At 31.9% G+C, this 23,213-nt stretch overlaps 1 protein-coding gene across 1 annotated transcript; it reads right to left on the reverse strand.

Annotated features, from left to right (window-relative positions):
* Nucleotides 1–17,245: 17,245 nt before the first annotated feature.
* LOC149179252 (protein-tyrosine-phosphatase MKP1-like) lies at nt 17,246–17,854 on the reverse strand. The gene has a single exon (XM_089422403.1). The coding sequence runs from the start codon at nt 17,852–17,854 to the stop codon at nt 17,246–17,248; it is 609 nt and encodes a 202-aa protein (XP_089278529.1).
* Nucleotides 17,855–23,213: the final 5,359 nt, after the last annotated feature.

The following is a 23,213-nucleotide window of genomic DNA, read 5'->3' on the forward strand; positions in this document are numbered from 1 at the left end:
CTTTCGTCATATATGTCGCACATACCCACAGTAGATTTCCCTCTGAAGTCGTAGATAAATATTTTGCATGCGCTTAAATTGAAAGTGTCTGGCAAAAATTTGCAGAATCGTAATCCAGTTAAAACCGTCCATGGACAGCGTGCACGAATATATCAATGTTTTTGTCTGGACACTTTGGGCGTTGGGCTCGCATGCGTTACACACATAATAATCAGGTGACCGGCTCTATTTCCAAAGATATATTTTCATGAAGCGTGGATCAGTTGCGATCATGAAGCGTGGTCGGTTATGTATGACATGTTAAACATAGTGTTGTTGTGTGAGGTTTTGTCATGCAGTTTCTCTCCACCTGGTTGGAAAGATGGATTATGCGGAAACTGTGTTTTATATATATATATATTTTGAAGGGGGTACTGGATTAAATTGTAAAGTAGTTACTAGGTTACATTGTAGGGTAATGTTGCATTTTGTTCTTTTATGTTTATTAGAGTTTATTTCAATAACACAAATATTAATAATCACAAAAATATTTCATTTTCAAACAAAAATAAAATATTTCAATATTTTATTAAATAACATAATATTTCAATATTTTATTAAATAACATAATTTTATGTAAAGAAATAAAATTATTAAAATAAAATAAATTTAATATTTATAAAAAAAGTTTAATTATTTTATTTTCAAAATATTTCAACATTTATAGTAATTAATATATTTTAATATATACTTTATATATTTATAAAATAAAAATGTTAAATATAAATAAAATATTTCAATACTTCTATTAAATAAAATTATTTTGTTAATTGAAATTACTTTTTGTGGTTGAGCAAAATAATTTAATATCTGTGAATATTATTATGTACTAATAACCTCACTCTATTCCATTTTTAATATTATAAAATATACCTATTATGATGAAAAATATTTCAATATATATTTTAAATGCTTAATATTATAAGATATATTTATTATGATGAAAAATATTTCAATATACCTATTAAATTTTTAATATTATAAAACATACCTATTATGATGAAAAGTATTTCAATATACGTATTAAGTAAAATTTTGATATCTATTAAGTTTGATGTTTACTAACCTACAATTTTTTTAAATTTATAGAAGAGTTAATATATGTGAATTATTAAGTAAAATTTTAATATCAATTAGGTTTGATGTTTACTAACCTGGAATTTTTCCTTAAAATTAATATGTATTTAAATTCATAAGAGAGTCAATATATGTTTGAATTCACAAACATAAAATTTATGTATCTTTTTCTTCGAATTTTACATTCTAGATAATTGTTTTGCATGGGATTGCTGTACATACTTTCTAAAATTAAAGTTAAAATAATCCATGCTGATATACTCATAGCTACTTCCATCTGATGAGCACAACTTTCGTTATGATTGCTCTACTTACCTTCCAAAACTAAAGTTAACATAATCCTTGCTGACAGACGCGTACCTACTTCCACCGGATAAACATTAGAGCTCACAGCCTTGGCCGGAATCATTGAAACAAAACGTTAATACTGAACCCAAAATCCAAAATGAAAGGCGCTTTCGACCACGGAAGAAGCAATGTCTGGGATTGAATCGCTTCAGTTATCGGTCACCGTCGTCATTGTTTTGTGCTGTTCCACCGGTAACATCAAAACAATGCCTGCGCTGGAGCTATGTATTTTTTCTCACTCCACGCTACCTATACCTTCTTTGAGGGAGTACGATTATAATTAACAAGATTGCGTGCAGAGACTAACGATTCGCTGGCTGGCTTCTTCGTTTTCATGCCGAGACCTGCTTGTTATATATTTTCTTGATGGCGTCGATCGTACAGATGATTAAATAAAAAAAATCTCATCCTGCTCAGGTAGGTAAAGGGTCTCATTCCACCCGTTATCGACCAAATGTCGATTCTCCGTGTAAAAAATATCTTCGATCACAAACTGAAATTTCCCCGTCACAGACTAAAGTTTAAGTGAATATCTTTGCATCTCGTGCTGCGAATCTTTAACCCGTTTGGCATGCCGTCAACATTCAAAGTGAAAGGGAATTTGTGCTCTCCGTTTGTTTAGATGCGCCACTTTTCACACACATCTGATTGCGCAAAGTTACGGCAAATGCTCAACCGCCTTTCAAAAATATTGGGCGCTAGGTTTTTTTTTTAATTACATATTTGGAACGTTCAAAGGAGCAAATATTGCTGACGATCTTCTCATTTCAATGTTTTGGGTACAGCGTTTTTCCCATTATTTATTTTTCTTAAATAAAATTATATATAGTTTTTTTTAACAATTTTATGATACACCTATATAAAATAAAATTAATATTATCAAAATGAAAAATGTTGTATTTTAATTTGATTTATATTATATTTAATAAAATTATGTCATAAATATGAAATTACTATGAGATAATTTTATTTATGAAATTCAAAACTTTTTCCATAGTAATATCTAATATTACATCTAATATATATAGAGGTATTAGAGTACATATAAGAGAAGGGATATGTGATGATCTTAAAATTTGATATTCTCAATAGTGATAGTGATGATATTATTAAAAAAATAATACGGTTTATTTTGAAAGAATAAATTTATTCTTTAAGTTTAAAATAATATGTGAGTAGTTTAAAAGTTTATTTCGTAATTGTTTATGTGTTTCTAAACCAATTCTGTAGAGCAGTTTTAGAGTTTAAGTTAACAATATAACATGACAAATTATGTTAATCATTAATGATAACAAACCAAGTGCTACATAGTAATTATATTTGCAACTTAGTTTAAATGTAATTGAATTCAAGTAAAAATATTGAATTCAAGTTAGTATTAAGATTTAGAATCCAATCAATTTAGTTTTTGTTGATTGGTAAATTGACTTATTTTGTTATAAAATTGCATACTAATCAAAACAAAATAATTACAATATTCCATAAACTAACAATTCCTCCACACACAAAAAAATAACAATCCCACCACACACAAAAAGATAAAAAATTCTCATGTGATGATTAAAGCTATGCTCTCTTCAAGAGTTTCACAAATAATGTTAACATAATGTTAACATGGGGTAAGGAAAAACATTACTTACGTAAACTTATGATATACTATTGAAGCATGAGTTAACGTGGGAGTAAGGAAAAACATTCCTTAAGTAAACTTATGATATACTATTGAAGCATGACTAACTGACATTAAATCAATTACAATAATAAACATGTGAAAAGATGAAAGACATAATCTTATCTTATGAAATAAGAAAGAAACTTATGTTTTCTTAATCCTATTTTATGAAATAAGAAAGAAATTTATGCTTTCTTAGAACCTTCAACAAATAATCTATTTTTTCTTTCATCTTCTTACTAGGGTAAGAAACATTCATTACCTTCTCACTAAGCAATGAAGGATATATTACTTTTAGCTTGGGTAAGGAACATTTCTTAGTTTCTCACTTAACAATGAAGGTTATATTACTTTGTCATCTTGTTCAACAACTCATACTTAGAGGGCGAAACATTCCTTCGGTGCTTGCTAGATTTTGGAAGGAATTTAGAGTAAAATGATAACAGTGGCACTGGTAATGGCAAAAGAAAAGAAAGGTAACATGGCACAAGAAATTGTTGTTGGAACTCTTATAGTCAAGTTTACTTTTATCCTCGTTGTTACTACTTTTGGAGAGGATTTTCAATCTCTTTGTGATGAGATTAATTCCCTTAAAAACCTATTGATGGGCATCGAGTTGTTGATGGACGTCCAAGATGGGAGGATCTCCAATTCAATGTCAAATTGGCTATATAGAGTTGGGAGATTCTAATTGAAGTTGAGTAAATTGTGGAGGAATGTGCTTCCACTACAAATTGCAAATTTCATAACCCAATCTTATGCTATAAGATGGAAAACATGATTAAGTGATCAAAAAAGGAAACAAGTAACATCGAATGAAGTCATCAACAATTCAAGTATTTTGAGTCCATGCTCGCTATGAGTGATTGTCTTAAGAAATCCAATAAGTCAAAAGACAAGGAACTATCCAAGGATTGTGTTACAAAAAAATATTAATGAAATTACTAGTCTTATATTGTAGAAATACAGTCTAAGCATTTCCATTATGGGCATGGGAGGGTCACGAAAAACTCTTGCCCTTCTCATAGCTATGTGTAATTGAGGTATATGGTTTATCCATAATTGCATTGATATATTTTAAAGAGAAAGTTCAAATGTATATATATATATATATATATATATATATATATATATATATATATATATAATGTGATTGAATGATGTTATTAGTATTTTTTTCCTTTATTTATTTATAGAGAATGTATCATAGAGTCATCTTAATTTTGGTTATTATATTTAGGATTTACAAAATGCTATAACATTAAGTTATGTGGTTATTTTAAATATAGTTTTTAATGAAAAATCTCATTATTATCGCAACGTATTTCAGATTAATCACATCTTTATTTTTTGAGTCAACTTTTCGAATCATCTATTATAGTTCCTATTCAAAAATCATGAATACTCATATACATGGAATCAAAATACCACCAATATCTAAACCTAGTCAAATTTATTAACCTAGTCAAATTTACTGAAACAACCTTAACACCGCCATCCCCTGATTCCCAAGGCTGGCAGACTATTATTGCTTTCACACTTTAGCACAATACTATCACATGTGCAATACTAAAGTGATTTGATAGGGAGAATAGTCAGAGTAGTTGATCTGCAGATAACAACTCGAAGGTTGTTTATGACAAACAACTGTATTTATTTCTTTCGTGGGGCATGACAACCATAGGACGCTCTGGCTGAAGGGGGCAGTGAACGAAACAAGTACAGAGCAGAAAATTTGGGCATTGTGAAAGAAGCTGCAATAATAATTCAAAATTAGAAACGTCCAGAAGACACCGTGTTAATGATGGCTACAAGGAAGTAAAAGATGTTACGACGTTGAGAGAGGCAATGACAACTCCACAAAATTATATAAAAAATTATGAAATTATCCAAAACAGACTTATGCCAATTACTGAATTAAAATTACTGAATTAAAAGATATTACACGTTGAGAGTTAATAACTCCACAAAATTATATAAAAAATTATGAAAACAGGAGTCAACTTCAAACTTGAGATCAATGGAAGGGAGCGCATCACAGAGTAAATAGCCAGTTAATGGATGTAGCTCACGTGGAAGGCTCCACAAACAACCAACCATGGAAGGCATCTATTCTCACCAATAGGTGGATGGCTTCGATCGGTAGCTTTCTATTTGACTGATTGAACGGCCGCTTTGTAGGGCCTGTCTGTCAATCAATAGTACAACATTGCTTCACTTTTTTTTTTAATGACCGTGGGTTTACAAATCCCTGGAACCACAACATCAACAATAAAATGAATAGAAAGTTAAATGTTTTAAATATCTAGAGGGTATATGATTAAATACACAGAAAAAATTCATAGAAAATATAAATCTTTAATAATACTAAAGATTAAACCGTTCATGAAAAGCATTTAAACTGTTCTACAAGAGAAGATATCATACTCTTATGTGTTTCGACGTTCTATTATATCCATACTGTTTGAAATATAAAGTGTGTTTTTTCGAAGCTAGTGTGAGACTTAGAATGCCCTTCTTCTATACATTTTTACTCGAGGCAAATTCGAATTATACAAATTTTTCCCGAAATGTATATAATGTGTTATTTTGGTAATGAATAAAAAAGAAAAAAACACGTTAAAAGAAAATTGGAATAAAGTGTAAATTATGATAACTCTTAAACCTAATGTATATTTGTAATGGTTATTGTTTGAAACTAAAGTGAAGTTTAGACTACAATTTTTATCCATCTATTTAGTGCCAATCTTCTTGGAAGTTAATTTGGTCAAATTTTTTTAGCCAAATAACATTACAATTTACCATTGTTTGAAATTAAAGTGAAGTTTAGACTACCATCTTTATCCATCCATTTAGTGACAATCTTCTTGGAAGTTAATTTGGTCCATTTTTTAAAGCCAAATAACATTACAATTTACAATTCAATCAAATGACCACCTAAATATCTTTCACACTTTTAATCCAAGAGTCTCCACTCTATGCTTTATCAAATGAACTGATGTCCGATATTTGAATCCTTTGCTACTTGTATAAAATGTCGACTCATATAAATTTAGGATTCAATTGGAAGATTACTTAAATCCCACAATTCTAATTTCGGAGATGAAGTTCCCACTAGTTGCAGAGAAGTTGGTCATAAAAAAATTGAAATGAGAATGCCACTAAGAAAATATCAAAATTTTATCTTAATTATCTATAAAATAAAACCTTACAATATTCATAGTTGTTTATAAATCAATATGATAGGAGTTTATATTATTCATAGCTATTAATTTAAAAAATAATAATAACAATTAAGTTCATTAGATAAATATAGCTAACAAAACATTTTTATAATTTTCAAGTGAAATATGGGAGACAACATATTTATATTTCTGGAAAGAGATAAACATTATTATATAAATATCACCCACACTTTCTAAATATTTAGTCGTCTTTTTCGTGGTAGGTAATTCCTTTTGATTATAATAACTGTATAGTTGATTCTTTTTTATTAGAATTTAATCTCCATAGTTCATATTCCTAGGGTATAATATTATTCACAGGGTTTATAATATTAATCTTTGGGTTTAATATAAATCCATTGGGTTTATAATCATGGTTAATCATGGTCCAATGTCATATTGTGACAAATATTTTCTCAATATGAAAATCAACGAATGTCACATTGTGACAAACATTGTCTCAATATGGAAATCAGCCCTGGTAAACCATAGCAAATCGTGGTAAACTATGGTCAACAACCATGATCAAATTGCAACAAAGATTGTCTCTTGGTCTAGCGTCACATTGGAATAGCCATGGTCATCCATGGTCAACCATGGTCCAACGTCACACTATGACAAAAATTGTCTCAATATGAAAATCAACCATGGTCAACCATGACCAACCATTGTTCAACATTGCATTGTGATGAATGTTGTCTCAATATGCAAATCAATCATGGTCAACCATAGTCCATCATCCCATTATGACAAAGATTGTATTAATATGAAAATCAACCATGGTCAACCATCGTCAACCATGCTTATTTTAAGGGTTTATAATATTTATCTTAGGGTCTATACACCTTGTTTATATTATTTATCCCTCGGGTTAATATTATTCCCTTGGGTTTATAATTCCTTGGGTTTTTAGTTTTAATCCCTTGGGTTTATTATTCCCATGGATTTATAATCTTTATCTTAGGGTTTATATACCTTGGGTTTATAATATTAATCCCTTGAGTTTAATATTATTTCCTTCAGCTTATAATATCTTAGGGTTTTAGAATTAATCCATTGGGTTTATCAATGTAAGGGTTCATATTCCTAGGGTTTAATATTATTCATAAGGTTTATCATATTAATCCTAGGGTTTAATATAAATCCCTTTAGTTTATAATATTTATCTTAGTGTTTATAAACCTCATGTTTATAATATTTATCTATTTTTTAAATATGATTCCCTTTGGTTCATAATCCACTGGGTTTATTATTCCCTTCGGTTTATAATAACAATCCCCTGGGTATAATATTCTTCATATGGTTTATAATATTAATCTTTGGCTTTAATATAAATCCATTGGGTTTGTAATCATGGTCAACCATAGTCCAACATCGCATTGTCACAAAGATTTTCTCAATATGAAAATCAACCAATTTCGCATTGTGATAATGATTGTCTCAACATGAAAACCAACCATGGTCAACCATGTTCGGACGTTGCATTGTGACAAGGATGGCCTCTATATGGAAATCAACCTTGGTTAACCATGGTCACATTGTGACAATGATTGTCTCTTGGTCCAACATCACACTGTGACACCCATGGTCATTTATGGTCAACTGTGGTACAACGTCGCATTGTGACAAAGACTGTCTCAATATGAAAATCAACAATGGTCAACCATGACCAGGTATTGTCCAACGTCGCATTGCGACAAATGTTGTCTCAATATGAGAATCAACAATGGTCAACCATAGTCCAATGTCACATTGTGATAGAGATTGTGTTAATATGAAAAGCAACCATGGTCAACCATGGTCAACTTTGGGTTTATGATATTTATCCATTGGGTTTAATATTATACTCTTGGGTTTATAATCCCTTGAGTTTATTATTCACTTGGGTTTATAATATTTATGTTAGGGTTTATGTACATTAGGTTTATAATAATAATCGCTTGGGTTTAATATTATTCCATTGGGTTTATAATTCCTTGGGGTTTTAGAATTAAGTCCCTTGGGTTTATAATATCAATCCCTTGGGTATAATATTATTCATAGGGTTTATAATATTAATCTTTGAGTTTAATATAAATCCATTAGGTTTATAATCATGGTCAACCATGGTCTAATGCCACGTTGTGACAAATATTTTATCAATATGAAAATCAACCAATGTTGCATTTTGACAATGATTGTCTCAATATGAAAATCAACCATGGTAAACCATGTTTGAATGTCGCATTGTGACAAAGATTGTCTATATATAGAAATCAACCCTGAACATAGTTACCGACCAAAAGGGAAAACTACCTAGTACCCATTTTTTTGAGGTAGCAAAAAACAACTGATTTTGAAAAGTGGTGATTCAAAATACACCTTTTTTTGGGAGCATATTTTTGACACTTTAAATTTTCTTATGATTTTTTTTTTTTAAATGTTAGTGATTTCCATGTTGATTTTGAAAAGTGCTGATGCAACATCAACTCCCCCCCTTTTTTTTTTGGAGAATATTTTTAACACTTTAGTTTTCTTAATGTATCAAGTATGAACCTTTCTTTTAAAATGTTAGCAATTTTAATAATGATTTTGGAAAGTGTTGATGCATTATTAGCCCCTTTTTTTAGAAGGCTTATTTTTGACACTTTAAATTTTCTAATGTATTGAGTGTGGATATTTTTTTTAAATGTTTGTAATTTTCATGTGAATTTTGAAAATCACTAATGTTTTTTAAGACATTTTTTTACACTTGAAATTTTCTAATGTCCTAAGTGTGCACAATTTTTTTTTTTTTTTTAACAATTATTCAAAGTATCTTATTCATTTCTTGTTTTTCATTCTATGATTGTTTTTTTAAGGGATTTCAAAATATATGTTTTTTTATTTATTTTTAGAATGTTTTTTTTATAATGAAATTTTTAATTATTTTTGCAAAATATATAAAAAAAAAAATAACATTAATATTTTGAGGATAAGATTTTTTTATAATTTTTTTTTATAGTTAATTAATGCTTTAATAAACAAAAAAAATGGTTATATATATATATATAAATATAACAAAGAAACAAACAAAATTAACTCAAAAATTATAAAAATTCTAAAAAATAATCCAATGAAAAATTTTAAACCTTTAATTCAAAAAACAAACAAGTAAAAATGAATTAAATAATTACAAAATAAACCAATAAAAAATATTAAATACAAACAAAAAATAATTTTTTTAAATAAATGAAAAAAATTAAAAAATATATTAAACAAATCAAAACAAAAACCATTAAAAGAATAAAAAAACCATTAAAAGAATAAAACTTGAAAAAAATACAAGTTAAAAATAAAATATTAAATTAAAAAAATAAATAAAAATAAAAGTCATTGTAAACCTATATAAAATTTAAACTTTATAAAAAAAACAATTAAAAAAAAATTAATAATTACCTTTTTTAACGATATATATATATATAATTTTCAGATAAATGGAATAAATTAAAATTTTTAATAAATTAATTAAAATTTTTAATAAATTAATTAAAATTTTATTATTTACAATTATTTAAAAAAATATTAAATAAAACTAAATTTAAAAAAATATATATTTTAAAACTTTAAGAATTCATAAAAATTTATGATTTAAAAAATTATAATTTAAAAAATTGTATTTTAAACATTTATAATCTAATAATTACCTTTTTTAACGATATATATATATATAATTTTCAGATAAATGGAATAAATTAAAATTTTTAATAAATTAATTAAAATTTTTAATAAATTAATTAAAATTTTATTATTTACAATTATTTAAAAAAATATTAAATAAAACTAAATTTAAAAAAATATATATTTTAAAACTTTAAGAATTCATAAAAATTTATGATTTAAAAAATTATAATTTAAAAAATTGTATTTTAAACATTTATAATTTAAAAAAAAATTATAATTTGAAAATTTATATTTACAAATTTATAATTAAAAATTTATAATTTCAAATTTCAAATTTTATAATTAAAAATTATTAAAAAAAAATTAGAAAATAAAATAATTGAAAAGAAAATTTATTTTATTTTATTTTATTAAATTAATCTCTATTAGATCATTCATTTATGTTTTTATTTTAGATAGGTCTATTAGGTTAGAGTCTTGTGAGTTAATTCTTACATTTTATGTTTATGATATTAATAATAAACGAAACTATCTTGCATAATAACTTATTAACTATTTATTTATATGTTTATATTAAATTAGGAAGGTGTATTTTTACATATCTTTCCATACTATATTATTGATGTATTATTTTTGTTTTATAATTATTTCACAATATACATATTCATTTAATTAGTATTCCTATTAGCAATTTTGAGGTAGCCAAAAAAAAAAACTTCCTTGATGATTTACTAACCATTTATATATTTTTAATTATAATTGGACAACTAATTTATTAATTTTCTAAAAATTTTGAATACAAAATTTACTTTTATTCAAATGCTCGTAATAAATATAACAATAATTTTGGTAATAATCATAACATTAATAACTTTTCTTCTCACTCAGTCCAGCCAAATTGGCCAGTCAAATTTAGTCGTTTCTCAGTCAAAATAGTTGTTTCCTAGTCAAATATAACCGTTGGAAAATTTCCTCTCCCTATTTAACCTGTAGCCATGATTTGGTTCTTCAACTTGTCCTGACGATGAACCACACTCGTTGGTTCAAAACGTGTCAACAAAAACACTATAATGTGATTTCCGTCGAAAAATCTTCTCATTAAACTTAAAAAAAATCAAATTTAAAATAAATTAAAAATTGAAAATAAAGTTGTCCCGACGCCTGCTTGGCTGAGGGCTAATTCCAAGAATTAACCCTTAGTGAGGTGGGGCCCTGAGGGTTAGCCCAGGGTCAGCTGAGTTGGATTCTAGGTCGCTCGGCCGACCTTGGGCAACCCTCAGGCCCCCACCTGGCCGAGGGCCGACTCCGAGAATCGGCCCTTAGCCAGGAAGGGGCCTAAGGGCCACCCTATGGCAGGTTGAGTGGCCTCCAGCTAGGCGAGGGTCAGGGCAACTTTATTTTTTAATAAAAAAAATCATTTTTTTTTTAAATTGTTTTATATAAATAAATTTAAATTAAAAATTTTTAAAATTTAAAATTTAAAATTTTATTAAATTTTAAATTAATTTTATAAATTTATGTAAAATTTTAAATATATATATATATATATATATATATATATATATATATATATATATATATATATATATATATATATTTATTTTTTATTTTTTTTATTTTTTTATTTTTTAAATCTTTATTATTATTTTTGAATTTAGACTTATGTGATCCATAATAATTGTAACAACTTTTTTTGGAAAAAATCACATAAGAGATAATCTCATCGACACGTTTCAAACTAGCCAGTGTGGTTCATCTTCAGGTAAGATGAAAACTAGAGCCAGACAATGCAATAAATAGATGTAGGGAGAAGTTAACTAGCCGTTTGGGAGTAAAAACGAGTTTGACTAATTGTAAAAGTTAGTAATTAGGATTTGACCAAGAAGGGCAAGGAAATTTAACTAAAGAAATTAAATTTATAAAAATATTATTAAATTAAATTTTTGATGATGATGATGATGATGGTTAACGTTCACTGAGACCAAACTTTGGTCTATTGGACCTAAAGAAATGACTTATTTAGTTTGCTTTAATATTTTATTCCTATGCTCAAAAAGCATGGAGAGAAGCCTCCCGAGCTCACTATAATTTTGACATTGTAAAAGGCTAGGAAGGTCAGTATTGCAACAAAGATTATGAAACTGAGATCTAATGTGGTTGTACGTGGGGCACTCTAAGAGGAAGTGGTTTTCATCCTCGATGTTCATATTGTCACAAAGATGGCAGATGCTTTCCATCCATGGTGTTTTAGGAACTACCCAATGACCCATTTCACTATGGAGCTCATGAGAGTTCGTTCTAATCTTAGATATATTAATATTCTTCTTTAAGCTAGTTAAAACAGAGAGATACTTTTGATCTTCTAGGGTGGGGTTGATGACCTCCTTATAGTATTTTAATTTTCTTTTAGCTGCTAAATCTTTCTCACACCACATTTTTTCTTTGAACTTAGAAGTAACAATATTTTTAATGTTATTAATGTTTTGCAATGCAACATTCTCATCGATCTCCCAATGGTTTAACCAGGCCATGGTGTCTTTATACCAACCTCGTTTGAGCCTTAGGTGGTTTTGGTTGGAATTTAAAGCTAGCTTAGGAAGTCTATGGTCTCCTATGTTATCGAGTTTGTGCTTGTACAACAGAAGCCTAGTCATAGCTCGGCTCTCGATAGGGGAAAGGCCCACTTCTATAAGGAGAATAGGATAGGGTGTATTGCTTTTAATTTTGAGGTTATACGTTATAAAACACTTCTGGATTTGCTCAACCTTTCTCCAGGATTATCTAGAGATGTTGCAACCCCAAACCTCACATCCATATAAGATAACAAGAGTGACTAAAGTTTCAAAGAGGAACTCCTTTCTATCCCACATTACGAGGTTTGTTGTTTTATAATTATTTTCAAGACCAAAATAAGCTTTCTAGCCCCCATTGATCATTTTCTCAATGCTATAGTTCCAGTTGAGCTTGTGATGAATATCAATTCCTAGGTACTTGTAAGAAGACACTTCCTCCAAGTTACTATTGTCATACATAAAATTAGCGTAAGTGTCCTTCTTGGATTTTATAATCATAACTTTTGTTTTGTCAATGTTAACAATCATACCCATGGTAGAGCAGAAGTCTAAGTTTCTTATCAAGATCAGATGGGCACCTTGTGAGAAGTACAATTTTGTCAGCATAAAGAAGAAGGATGATGACTATCCCAGCTAAGATCATGCTAACACATCCTGCTTCATCATCTAAACAACCTTCTAACTTGTCGATGTAAATGCCAAATAGGGTAGGGGAGAGGGGGCAACCTTGTTTAACTCCGATATTACACTTAATATCTTTCGACCACCCCTCATTTCTCTTTAACTTGGCAATTACATTCTCGTATAACCTTATAGCGACAGCTCTCAACTCAAAAGGAACCTTTAACTCTTCTAATCTATTCCATAGGTTGTTTCTAGGAACCGTATCGAGAGCCTTTTTAAAGTCCACAAAGAAAGAAAGGAGATTGGATTTATCATTGCGACATTCCTCCACAATGATCCTAAGTGTAACGAGGTGGTCCATTGTTGAGTGCTTCCTTCTAAAACCCGTTTGGCCTTTAGCACACTTACCTTCACTTTCAAGCCATATGCTCAACTTATTTTCCAAAATAATACCATATAACTTGGCTAGGAGAGGGCTGCTCATAATTGTCAGATAATTAGAGGGGTTATTTGTATCCCCACTTCTAAAAATATGGATAATGAGGTTCTGAGTCCATGGTTTAGGGAACCCTTGCTTGATCGCTTGATTGAAAAGCTTGTGGATGTGGGGCATGAGGACAAGACCTCCAATTTTTAAGATTTCCACTTGGTAACCTTCAATGTCCTTAGCTTTCCCATTTGCAAGGTTTTTAATCCCAAAATCAATGTCTTCTAATGAGAAAACTTATTTCATTGTGAGTAGTGTTTCAAAGTTATCCATGACATTTGGAGATTCATAAGATAGGAATTTCAGTCGTGTAAAACAATTTTATTATTATCTTTAGTTTTCTTAGTTAGAATCTGCCTCCAAAATTTCTTAGGAGCTACCTTAGAGAGGTGTAAGAGATTCTCTTGTCTTTTATGAATATACTGTGTTCTTTTCCTCTTAGTTAGGGCTTTGTATATTTATATCTTGCCAATTTTAAGAGATTCATCAACAACTTCCTTAATTGATATCCTCGCACTTTTACCATCTTTGTCATACCATGGGTTGGTTTTGCTATTTCTTTTATTACTTGAAACTTCAATTGGGAACTTGTTAATAGAATATGAGAGGGTTGTAGTAAAATTATGATAGAGGTCTTCTATGTTGTCTATACTAGATAAAGGAAGCAAATTAGTTTTTAATTCATTTAGAAAGAGATCGTTTGTATTTCTATCAAAGATTAAGTTCTTTTGGCTATAAGGATTATCTTCTATGAGATCTCTATGCATGACAAAATTGAGAGTTATAAGTAAAGGCCTATGATCAAAGTTAGGCTCGTGGTCATTTAAGATGTCAAAATTTATTATTTCGTTGTATAAATTTATTAATATTATAAATTAATTCAAATATTTTAAGTAATAATATTATTAATAATTAGTATTTTAATAATATTATAAATCATGTATTTATAATAAGTTAACTTTTTCATCATTAAAGTTAACTTATTATAAATACATGATTTATAATATTATTAAAATACTAATTATTAATAATATTATTACCTAAAAATTTTGAATTCATTTATAATATTAATAAAAATTTAATTTAATAATATTTTTATATATTTATTTATTTTTAGTTAAATTCCGTTACCCTTCTTGGTCAAATCCTTACTACTAATTTTTACCTTTAGTCAAACTATGTGTTACTCCCAAACGACTAGCTAGTTGCTCTCTACATCTATTTATTACATTGCCTAGATCTGGTTCCTCATTGTAATGCCCTACTTAATCTTATCATGCAAATTTTACTAGTGTTTAAATTACCTGAAAATATTGACTTATAATTATCAAGAAATATTGGTACATACCTACATTGGTGAAACTGTAAATTTATTATTAATATAAATTTAATTATTATTAAATTCCCAACTTACCTCCTCAAATTTAAATTTTGATAAGATATGGTCTCATTCCATTTATTCCAATTTAAATATCCATATCCCCAAAATGTCCTCTCAAATTTACTTGGGAGAAGATATGGTCCTCTCTAATTAATTACCAAATTATATATTCATATCTCATCCCCAAAATATCCTCTCAAATTTACTTGGGAGAAGATATGGTCCTCTCCAATTAATTACCAAATTATATATTCATATCTCATTCCCAAAATGTCCTCTCAAATTTACTTGGGAGAAGATATGGTCCTCTCCAATTAATTACCAAATTATATATTCATATCTCATCCCCAAAATGTCCTCTCAAATTTACTTGGGAGAAGATATGGTCCTCTCCAATTAATTACCAAATTATATATTCATATCTCATCCCCAAAATGTCCTCTCAAATTTACTTGGGAGAAGATATGGTAAGAAAAGTCAAATGTAAGGATGAGGGGGTAGTTATGACATTAATGACAGGTGGTTGAGGTGGAGAAGGGAAGGAGACATAAAAGGGGAAGGATGATGAGAGGAGGGGGGGATCCTTGGTCTTGGTTTTGGTTTTTGGTTTTGGTTGTGGTTTTGGAGGATTTTGTTTTGGGAGGAAGGTGGAGAAAAGAGAAGGGAGAGAAGGAGAGTGTTTGTTTAACTTGGACACACTGCATCTAGTTGGACTTGGGCTCGGAGGGCTAGGGAACCTGTGGAGGTTTCCTGGGCTAGGAAATACTTCCTAGTTGGCTGGGAGGTAAATCCAGTCGAGTAGTCAAGAGGAGCATCCCAACAGAGTCAGGAGCTCAGGAGCATCTCAACTAAGCTATTGGAACATGTATTCCTCTGTTTATTGATTACTTATGTAAATGGTTGAAATGAAATTCTTACTTATTTAATTTGTGGTAAATGAATTTTAATGGTATATTATAATATAAATGTTTAGATAGAAATAAGTTATTTCCCATTTATTGTATTTAAAATTTGAGAAATTTAGTTTTAGTTAGAGGACCCTAGGAAGGAGCCTCACACATGGTATCAGAGCAAGTTTCAACTCTTCGGGACTTTATAGGCCCTATGCACTTGCTTCAACATACTAAAATTCTTTGCTAGTAGAAATTTAACAACCAACTCGTGGGTAGATGCTTGTATAACGTATCTATGTATCCAATAGAATTTTTTGTGCTATATTTTTTTTCTTCTTTTGATAATTCAAACAATAGATACATACTTTCTGGGTTCACTAACTACGCGCATTCTCTAAATTCCCTAATTTTAGCAGTTTTTATTAATGTGCCATCAATAATAAAGTCATTCAACCTCCACAAGGAATCCTTCACACAAATCTATCATGAAGTGTTCTCATCCAATTGTGAACATCATGGCTTGAAAAACTTGCAGAAATGATCCATGCTTAAATTTGTTTAACCCCAAAACTTGAGTCCACCACTAATAGATTATTATTTCCAAAACGAATCATTTGGTGTAGTTTCCACTCTGTTTGAATTTCCAAAATGAAAGCATCAGTATCATATGACAAACCCTAGTAATAGAATACCTTGCTTCGATGATTTTCAACCCATATTTTAACACTCACTGCATCATCTGAGTCCAGTTCATATGTCGACCGTCTAATATCCCTCTCTAATTTCCGTACATAATTGTGAGAGAAGAGATCATCACGATTACTAGGACCAGCATGTCTCTAAATAGCTTTCATATGCTTTTGCATTATGCTCTCTATAGAAAATCCCACATATAACATCGATGTCATCTGTAATCAAAGCTCCTCTAAGATGTAGGGAGCATACATGAACCGTGTTCCAATGGCCTTGTCATCAAGTGGTCTGTGGCAAGGAGAACCAAACTTATCGACATGCTTTCGTTGTTTGTATATGATAAGTGCAACAAACCATTGAGCATATAAGAGTTTCACAATGAAATGACACAAACAACCTCTCTTTGTATGTGGTCATCCAACACTTTTTCTTTGATTGTTTAATACAATTTATGCTAGGCCGAGATGTTCCACCCTTACTGTGGTTATCAAGGCCATAACAACACTAGTATAATATGTATTCAAGATAGCCATCAACTCTTGGCTTATATGAATTGCCTTCTGCCTTTATCTGTCTTGCTTCAACATGAAATCTAGGCCAAAACAGCTATGTTTCCAGTTTCTTTCGAAGCTCTAATGAACTCTTTCACACTATCACTCACAATTTTGCATCGTAGTTTACCCCAGCCACTTTCTCTTGCCAGAAGGTGTGTTTCAGCTCCTGAACTTGATATTGAAAATGGTGACAGAACCCCTCCTATATCTTCTCTCCTGAACAACTCAAAATATATATCATATGGTTCTACTCTCTTGTTTCCAACACCCACCCTGCGTGCTGCATCAACCTCCTCTTTGCCAGAGTTGAAGCTTCCTAATACATCCTTACCTACACTATTTCTTGTCTTCTTGTAATCATCAAATAAGATAGGGGCTTTGGAAAGAACATCCCAGAATTCATCAGTTTCATGCCCTTCCTCAATAATAACAATTGGACCCTCAGTTCTTTCATATCTTACAACCTGCAAAGTAACAACCTTTCCCATCCTTTCCATTACAGAGTCATAACTTTGTCCAATCCGCACATAAATTGCAGATGGTATGTGTACAATAAAAGCACCTCTGGAATCCAATGCATCCACACCAGGTTTACTGACCGCATTTGTAACTAAATGTAAAGAATCATATGAAGAACGAGGGGCCATTCTATACATCCTTAGCAAAGACCTAGGACTCATCGGAGCTACATGTACCTTGTTTTGGCAATGTAATACTTGGAAAGCAAAACCCATGTTCGGATTTGTGATACCATGGGCCATTTTAACATACTGAAATGCATCTTCAACGGTGTAAGAGTAGCTCGTATGAGGAGATCATCTAAATTCGCATGTTCAAGCTATAAAGGAGATCATCTAGAGTAACTCTTTTTCATGACTGAGGTTGGAACTAATAACATCTTCCTTGCCATGAGTGTTGTCCTCATCTTTCAGGTCACCGTTACCAATAACTTCAAAACCTTTTGCATCATTCTTCTCAGTTTCATTGAGTATAGATGCCTTCTCTCTTGCCTAATTCCTTTAGCTTCCATTGCGGATATTACTATTTTGTAGAAGGGTAAGTTCAACTCAGCAACATCTTCATACCACCAATCTAATAGTTCCCCTCTTTGTCTTGTTCCTGCATTAATTCCATTCCAAATAACACCTCCTCTAGTATTCTGCATCCCTTGCATCCCCATTCCCTTTGTCATTGGCCAACCAAAGAGACTGGGATCCGTGCAAGCCTTCATAGCAATTGAATCAACACATTTCTTCACCATATTAAGTTCTTCGGCTAGTGGCATTAAAAACTCACAACTTTGTAGAGTCCGGACATAATCCTTCCAAGTTCTAAGCACCACATGGTTGAGGAACCCCTCAGTTTTTAGTATCAGATTTCCCTCGCCAAAGTCTTCTGTCATTTCCAAATATTCTGCAGTGCAGCGAAGTGGGGTTACATTGATGGGTGTAAGCTCCAGTTGACACCATAGTAGAATTTGCAGCAAGCTCAAATGCATCCGCGCCTCCTGGAATGTCTGGAAAGATAATATGGAAATTCTGATCATAAGTTTTCCTAAGTGATCCTTTTTCCCTTTGAAAGAACGAAACCTGAGTATCATTTTGCTATGACATAACACTAGATATCATAAAATTTGGACTTCTGAAATTGTTTGGAGAAAAAAAAAAAAAAAAAATCAATTACACTTGAACTTGAACGAGCAAAGTTTCTTTGTTGGAAATTAACGCCACTAATCCAACCATCCAGCACTGTACTCAAAAGAATGTAAATACAAGCTTTACGTTCCCATATCCCAACAAATCTGACAGGTTTTATTAAAAATTCAGGACATCAACCGAACCCTATGCAATTAAACAACCAACAAATTACAATACCGCGTAACCTTCAACAGAGTACCACAACCAACTCTGTATTCGTTGGTATTCCATAAAAATACGTTTCTCATGGGCATTTTGTCGAACACATTGCGTGCATCTGCCAGGTTGCCTAACTTCGTGTACATCTCCACAAGACAGTTTCCAAGGAAAATGGAATGGAGGAGTCCGGTTTTGGATTAAGTGGGTATGGATTCGCTTACCCTCCGATAAATTATTCAATAAAATGCATCTCTTTAGAACCTTGTCATACGCATTTGGATCCAATAGGAGTCCTCGTTCATGAAAGACGCCCATGGCTTCCTCCAAGCGTTAGGTTCATTATAAACTATACATTTTCTGAGTTTCAATTAGTTAGAGTTGAGGATAAACAATACAGAATGCAATGGCATTGACATGGTAATGGAGTTTGATTTTGGGATGTTAATGTTTTCCTCTTTGTATCTAGAGGAATTTGGTAATTGGTCTCATTCATACTCTAAAATATACTCATATAATATGGAGTCCATTGCATTGCACAAAACATATTTCTCTTTTCTCTTAGTAGATTTTAATACATTAAAATTGTCAAATGTGAACAACAATAGATTGGTATGTTAGAATCACTTACAATATACAATATTATTATCTTAAAGCATGTAGCACTAGCCATTCTATATACATCAATTGGATAGTATACATCTAACAATAATGTCAATATTGAGTTGATTGAGACAGCTAGGCATCCACTTTGAAAACTAATTTAATGTTGTTGATGGAGTTTCGAAAGGGAACCTAGTTATAATAATGTGATTAAAAATGGTAAGTTAATGTGAATGCTCAAAATATATAAGATGGATTTAGGATGATTGTTTAGGGATATCTAAAGATATTTGAGGGTGACTAGCAGTGTGAGGTAGCACTTTCTTAGATAGAAATGGAGGAGGATTTAGTAGACCCATGGTTATCTTCTCAATATTATAAATAGTCATTTACAAGGATAGTAATAGGAAAACTTGCACCTATCATTATGCAAAACAATTGTGTGAGCTAAGTAAGGATTGACGAGGCCCTAAGTTTTGCTAATAAGTCTTACGTATCATACAAATATTGAACAATTCAAAATGGTGAGGACGTGAAGAAATCAAGGTCAAGGAGAGTCATCACAAGGACCTCCTACAAATAACCCATTACCTTCACTAGAGTTGACTCTCATCTTGCGTTCCATAGAAGCAATTAATGAGACCTTAAAAGGGTACCAAACAATTGAAGTGGAAGTTGAGCACCCTCCATCAGGGCTAGGAAATATCGAGGGATCAGCAGACTCTGATAGAGGACCTCCAAGCGAGGACATTACTAGGGAGCTCCAAAATATTAAGCTCCGAGAGTTTGTTGGAGGTCGTGCCAGCAAACGTGCAAAAACCTGGTTAGAAGGAATGAGAAGGTGCTTCACACTGAGGGATTATAATTCCAATTCAAAAGCTAAAATATTAATATTCCAACTCAGAGATAGTGCTATGAATTGGTGGGGTAACTTAGAGTGTCAACTACACCTCACTCCAGACACAGTTACTTGGGAGTTATTTGAGGAGAGATTCAGGAAAAAGTACCTACCAACATATTATGAAGAACAACAGGTAGGAGCCTTCCATGCCTTGGTACAGGGAAATCATATGGTAGAAGAATATGAGATTAGATTCATGGAATTGGTCAAGTATGTCTCCTACATGGATACTGACCAGTGCCAAGCAGATTGTTTCATTTATGGATTGAACCCTAAGATTAGGGCAATGGTGCAGATGTGGAAACCATCCTCAGTTGCAAAAGCTATGGAACATGCTCGTTATGTTGAAGAACACTTAGACTTAAAGGGTGGAAAAAAAACCATTTTTCCACAACAACCAAGGTTTATGGGGAAGGCCCCTCGCACCTTCCCCAGGGGAGGAAGTTTGAGGCCACCACCATATGGAAACAGGGTTGTACCCAGAGCACCGACAGTGGGGATTTCAATGGTTACTAGTGCAACTTCACCCGCAACTTCAAGGGCATGTGCAAATCAAGGTAATATGCGAGGAGAAACAAGTAGGGTAGGGGTCCCAAGGGAAGGAACTCTTTTCAAGGAACTCCAACATATTCGGTTCAAGGTCTACCACACATCACTTGTTGGGGATGCGGGGGACCTCATTACCAGCGTGACTACCTTGAGTTACAAACTAGTAACAACTGTAGAGAAGGAAAAGCACCAATGGGGGGGGGGGGGGGGGCAAGTAGCCACCATCGAATCTATGCAGCAGTTGATAACTAGCAAGTTGAACACCAGTCTATCGTGGTAGAAACCTTAGGTATGATAAACAAAGTAAACATTAAACTTTTGTTTGATTCAGGTGCTACAGATAGTTTCATTTCACCAGTTGCATTAGAAAAATGTGGGTTGGCAGCCTATGAGCACGATGACTTTAAGCAAGTTGAGATGGCTTCTAGGATAAAACAAGCAGTAGGACCTAGTGTTGACCAATGTCAGGTAAACCTTGGGGTGTTTATAACTAAGTTGAGGGAATATGTCCCAGCATTGGGGACGTATGATGTAATTATTGGAATGGACTGGCTAGAAGGTCATCAAGCTTTGGTAGACTATTTCAAGAAGAAGTTGATTTTCTTAGATGATGAAGGCATGCCAATTGAGATTTGTGGAATCAAGAGAGGAGTGTCGCTACGGTTCATATCCATGATGAAGGTAAAAAGTTGTCTTCGACAAGGTTGCAAGCTATATTTGGTCAAGGCTATAAGTGACTAGAAGGGACCCTCCCTAGATCAAAATCCAATTTTGTCAGAGTTCAAGGATGTTTTTCCTGAGGAATTGCCTGGATTACCTCCTATAAGGGAGATTGATTTCACAATTGACCTAAAACATGGTGGAGAACCAATATCTAAGACACCCTATAGGATGAAAACTCCCGAACTTTGTGAGTTGCAGATGCAGTTAAAAGAGCTCTTAGACTTGGGATTTATCAGACCTAGTATTTCACCTTGGGGTGCACTAGTGATTTTTGTCAAGAAGAAGGATGGTTCCTTAAGGCTATGCATAGATTATAGGGACTTGAATAGATCCACAGTAAAGAATAGGTACCTGATACCTAGAATAGATGACCTATTTTATCAAATGAAAGGAGCATCAATCTTCTCAAAGATCGATCTATGATTTGGATACCACCAATTGAGGATTAAGGAAGGTGACATCTCAAAAACTGCATTTTGAATGCGGTTTGGGTACTACGAGTTCGTAGTTGTTCCATTTGGTTTGACCAATGCACCAATAGTATTCATGAGCCTCATGAATGGTGTGTTCAGGAAGTATTTGGACCAATTTGTGCAAGTCTTTCTAGACGACATTCTTGTATATTCCAAGAATGAAAAGGAGCATGAAAAGCACCTAAGGGTTGTATTAACTAGCTTAAGGGGAAATCGATTGTATGGAAAATTGTCAAAATGTTCCTTCTTTCATAAGAAAGTTCATTACCCTGGTTACATCATTTCAGGAGAAGGGATTTCAGTTGACCCAGAAAAGGTAAAGGCCACAATGGATTGGCTAGTACCGAAAAATTCTCATGCAGTGTGTAGTTTTATGGGGCTAGCAGGGTATTATCGTAGATCTGTGGAAGGGTTTTTGAGGATTGAAAAACCCATCAGCACATTACAGCGAAAGGGGGTCAAGTATGAATGGGCAAATGAATGTGACACTGCATTCACAGAACTAAAGAGGTTACTAACTAGTGCATCGATCCTTTAAGTACCAGACATGGAAAAACAATTCACTGTCTGCACCGATGCTTCAAAGCAAGGATTGGGAGCAGTATTGATGCAAGAAGGCGGAGTAATAACTTACACATCTAGAAAATTGAAGAAACATGAAGAGTTGTATGCTACCCATGACTTAGAGTTAGCAACAATGATGTTAGCTTTGAAACTATGGAGACACTACCTCATTGGGAGAAGATTTGAGTTAAGAACAGATCATCAAAGCCTAAAGTATCTCTTCACTCAAAGAGATTTGAATGCTAGACAAAGGTGGTGGATAAAATTCATGAGTGAGTATGATTTTGAGATCTCATACATCAAGGGAAAGGACAATGTGGTGGCCGATTCACTAAGGAGG

This window comes from Pinus tabuliformis, chromosome 4_1 (genome assembly GCF_031772625.1).
Source record: "Pinus tabuliformis cultivar Carrire ecotype Pingquan chromosome 4_1, CPIR1, whole genome shotgun sequence".
Lineage (NCBI taxonomy): Eukaryota > Viridiplantae > Streptophyta > Pinopsida > Pinales > Pinaceae > Pinus > Pinus tabuliformis.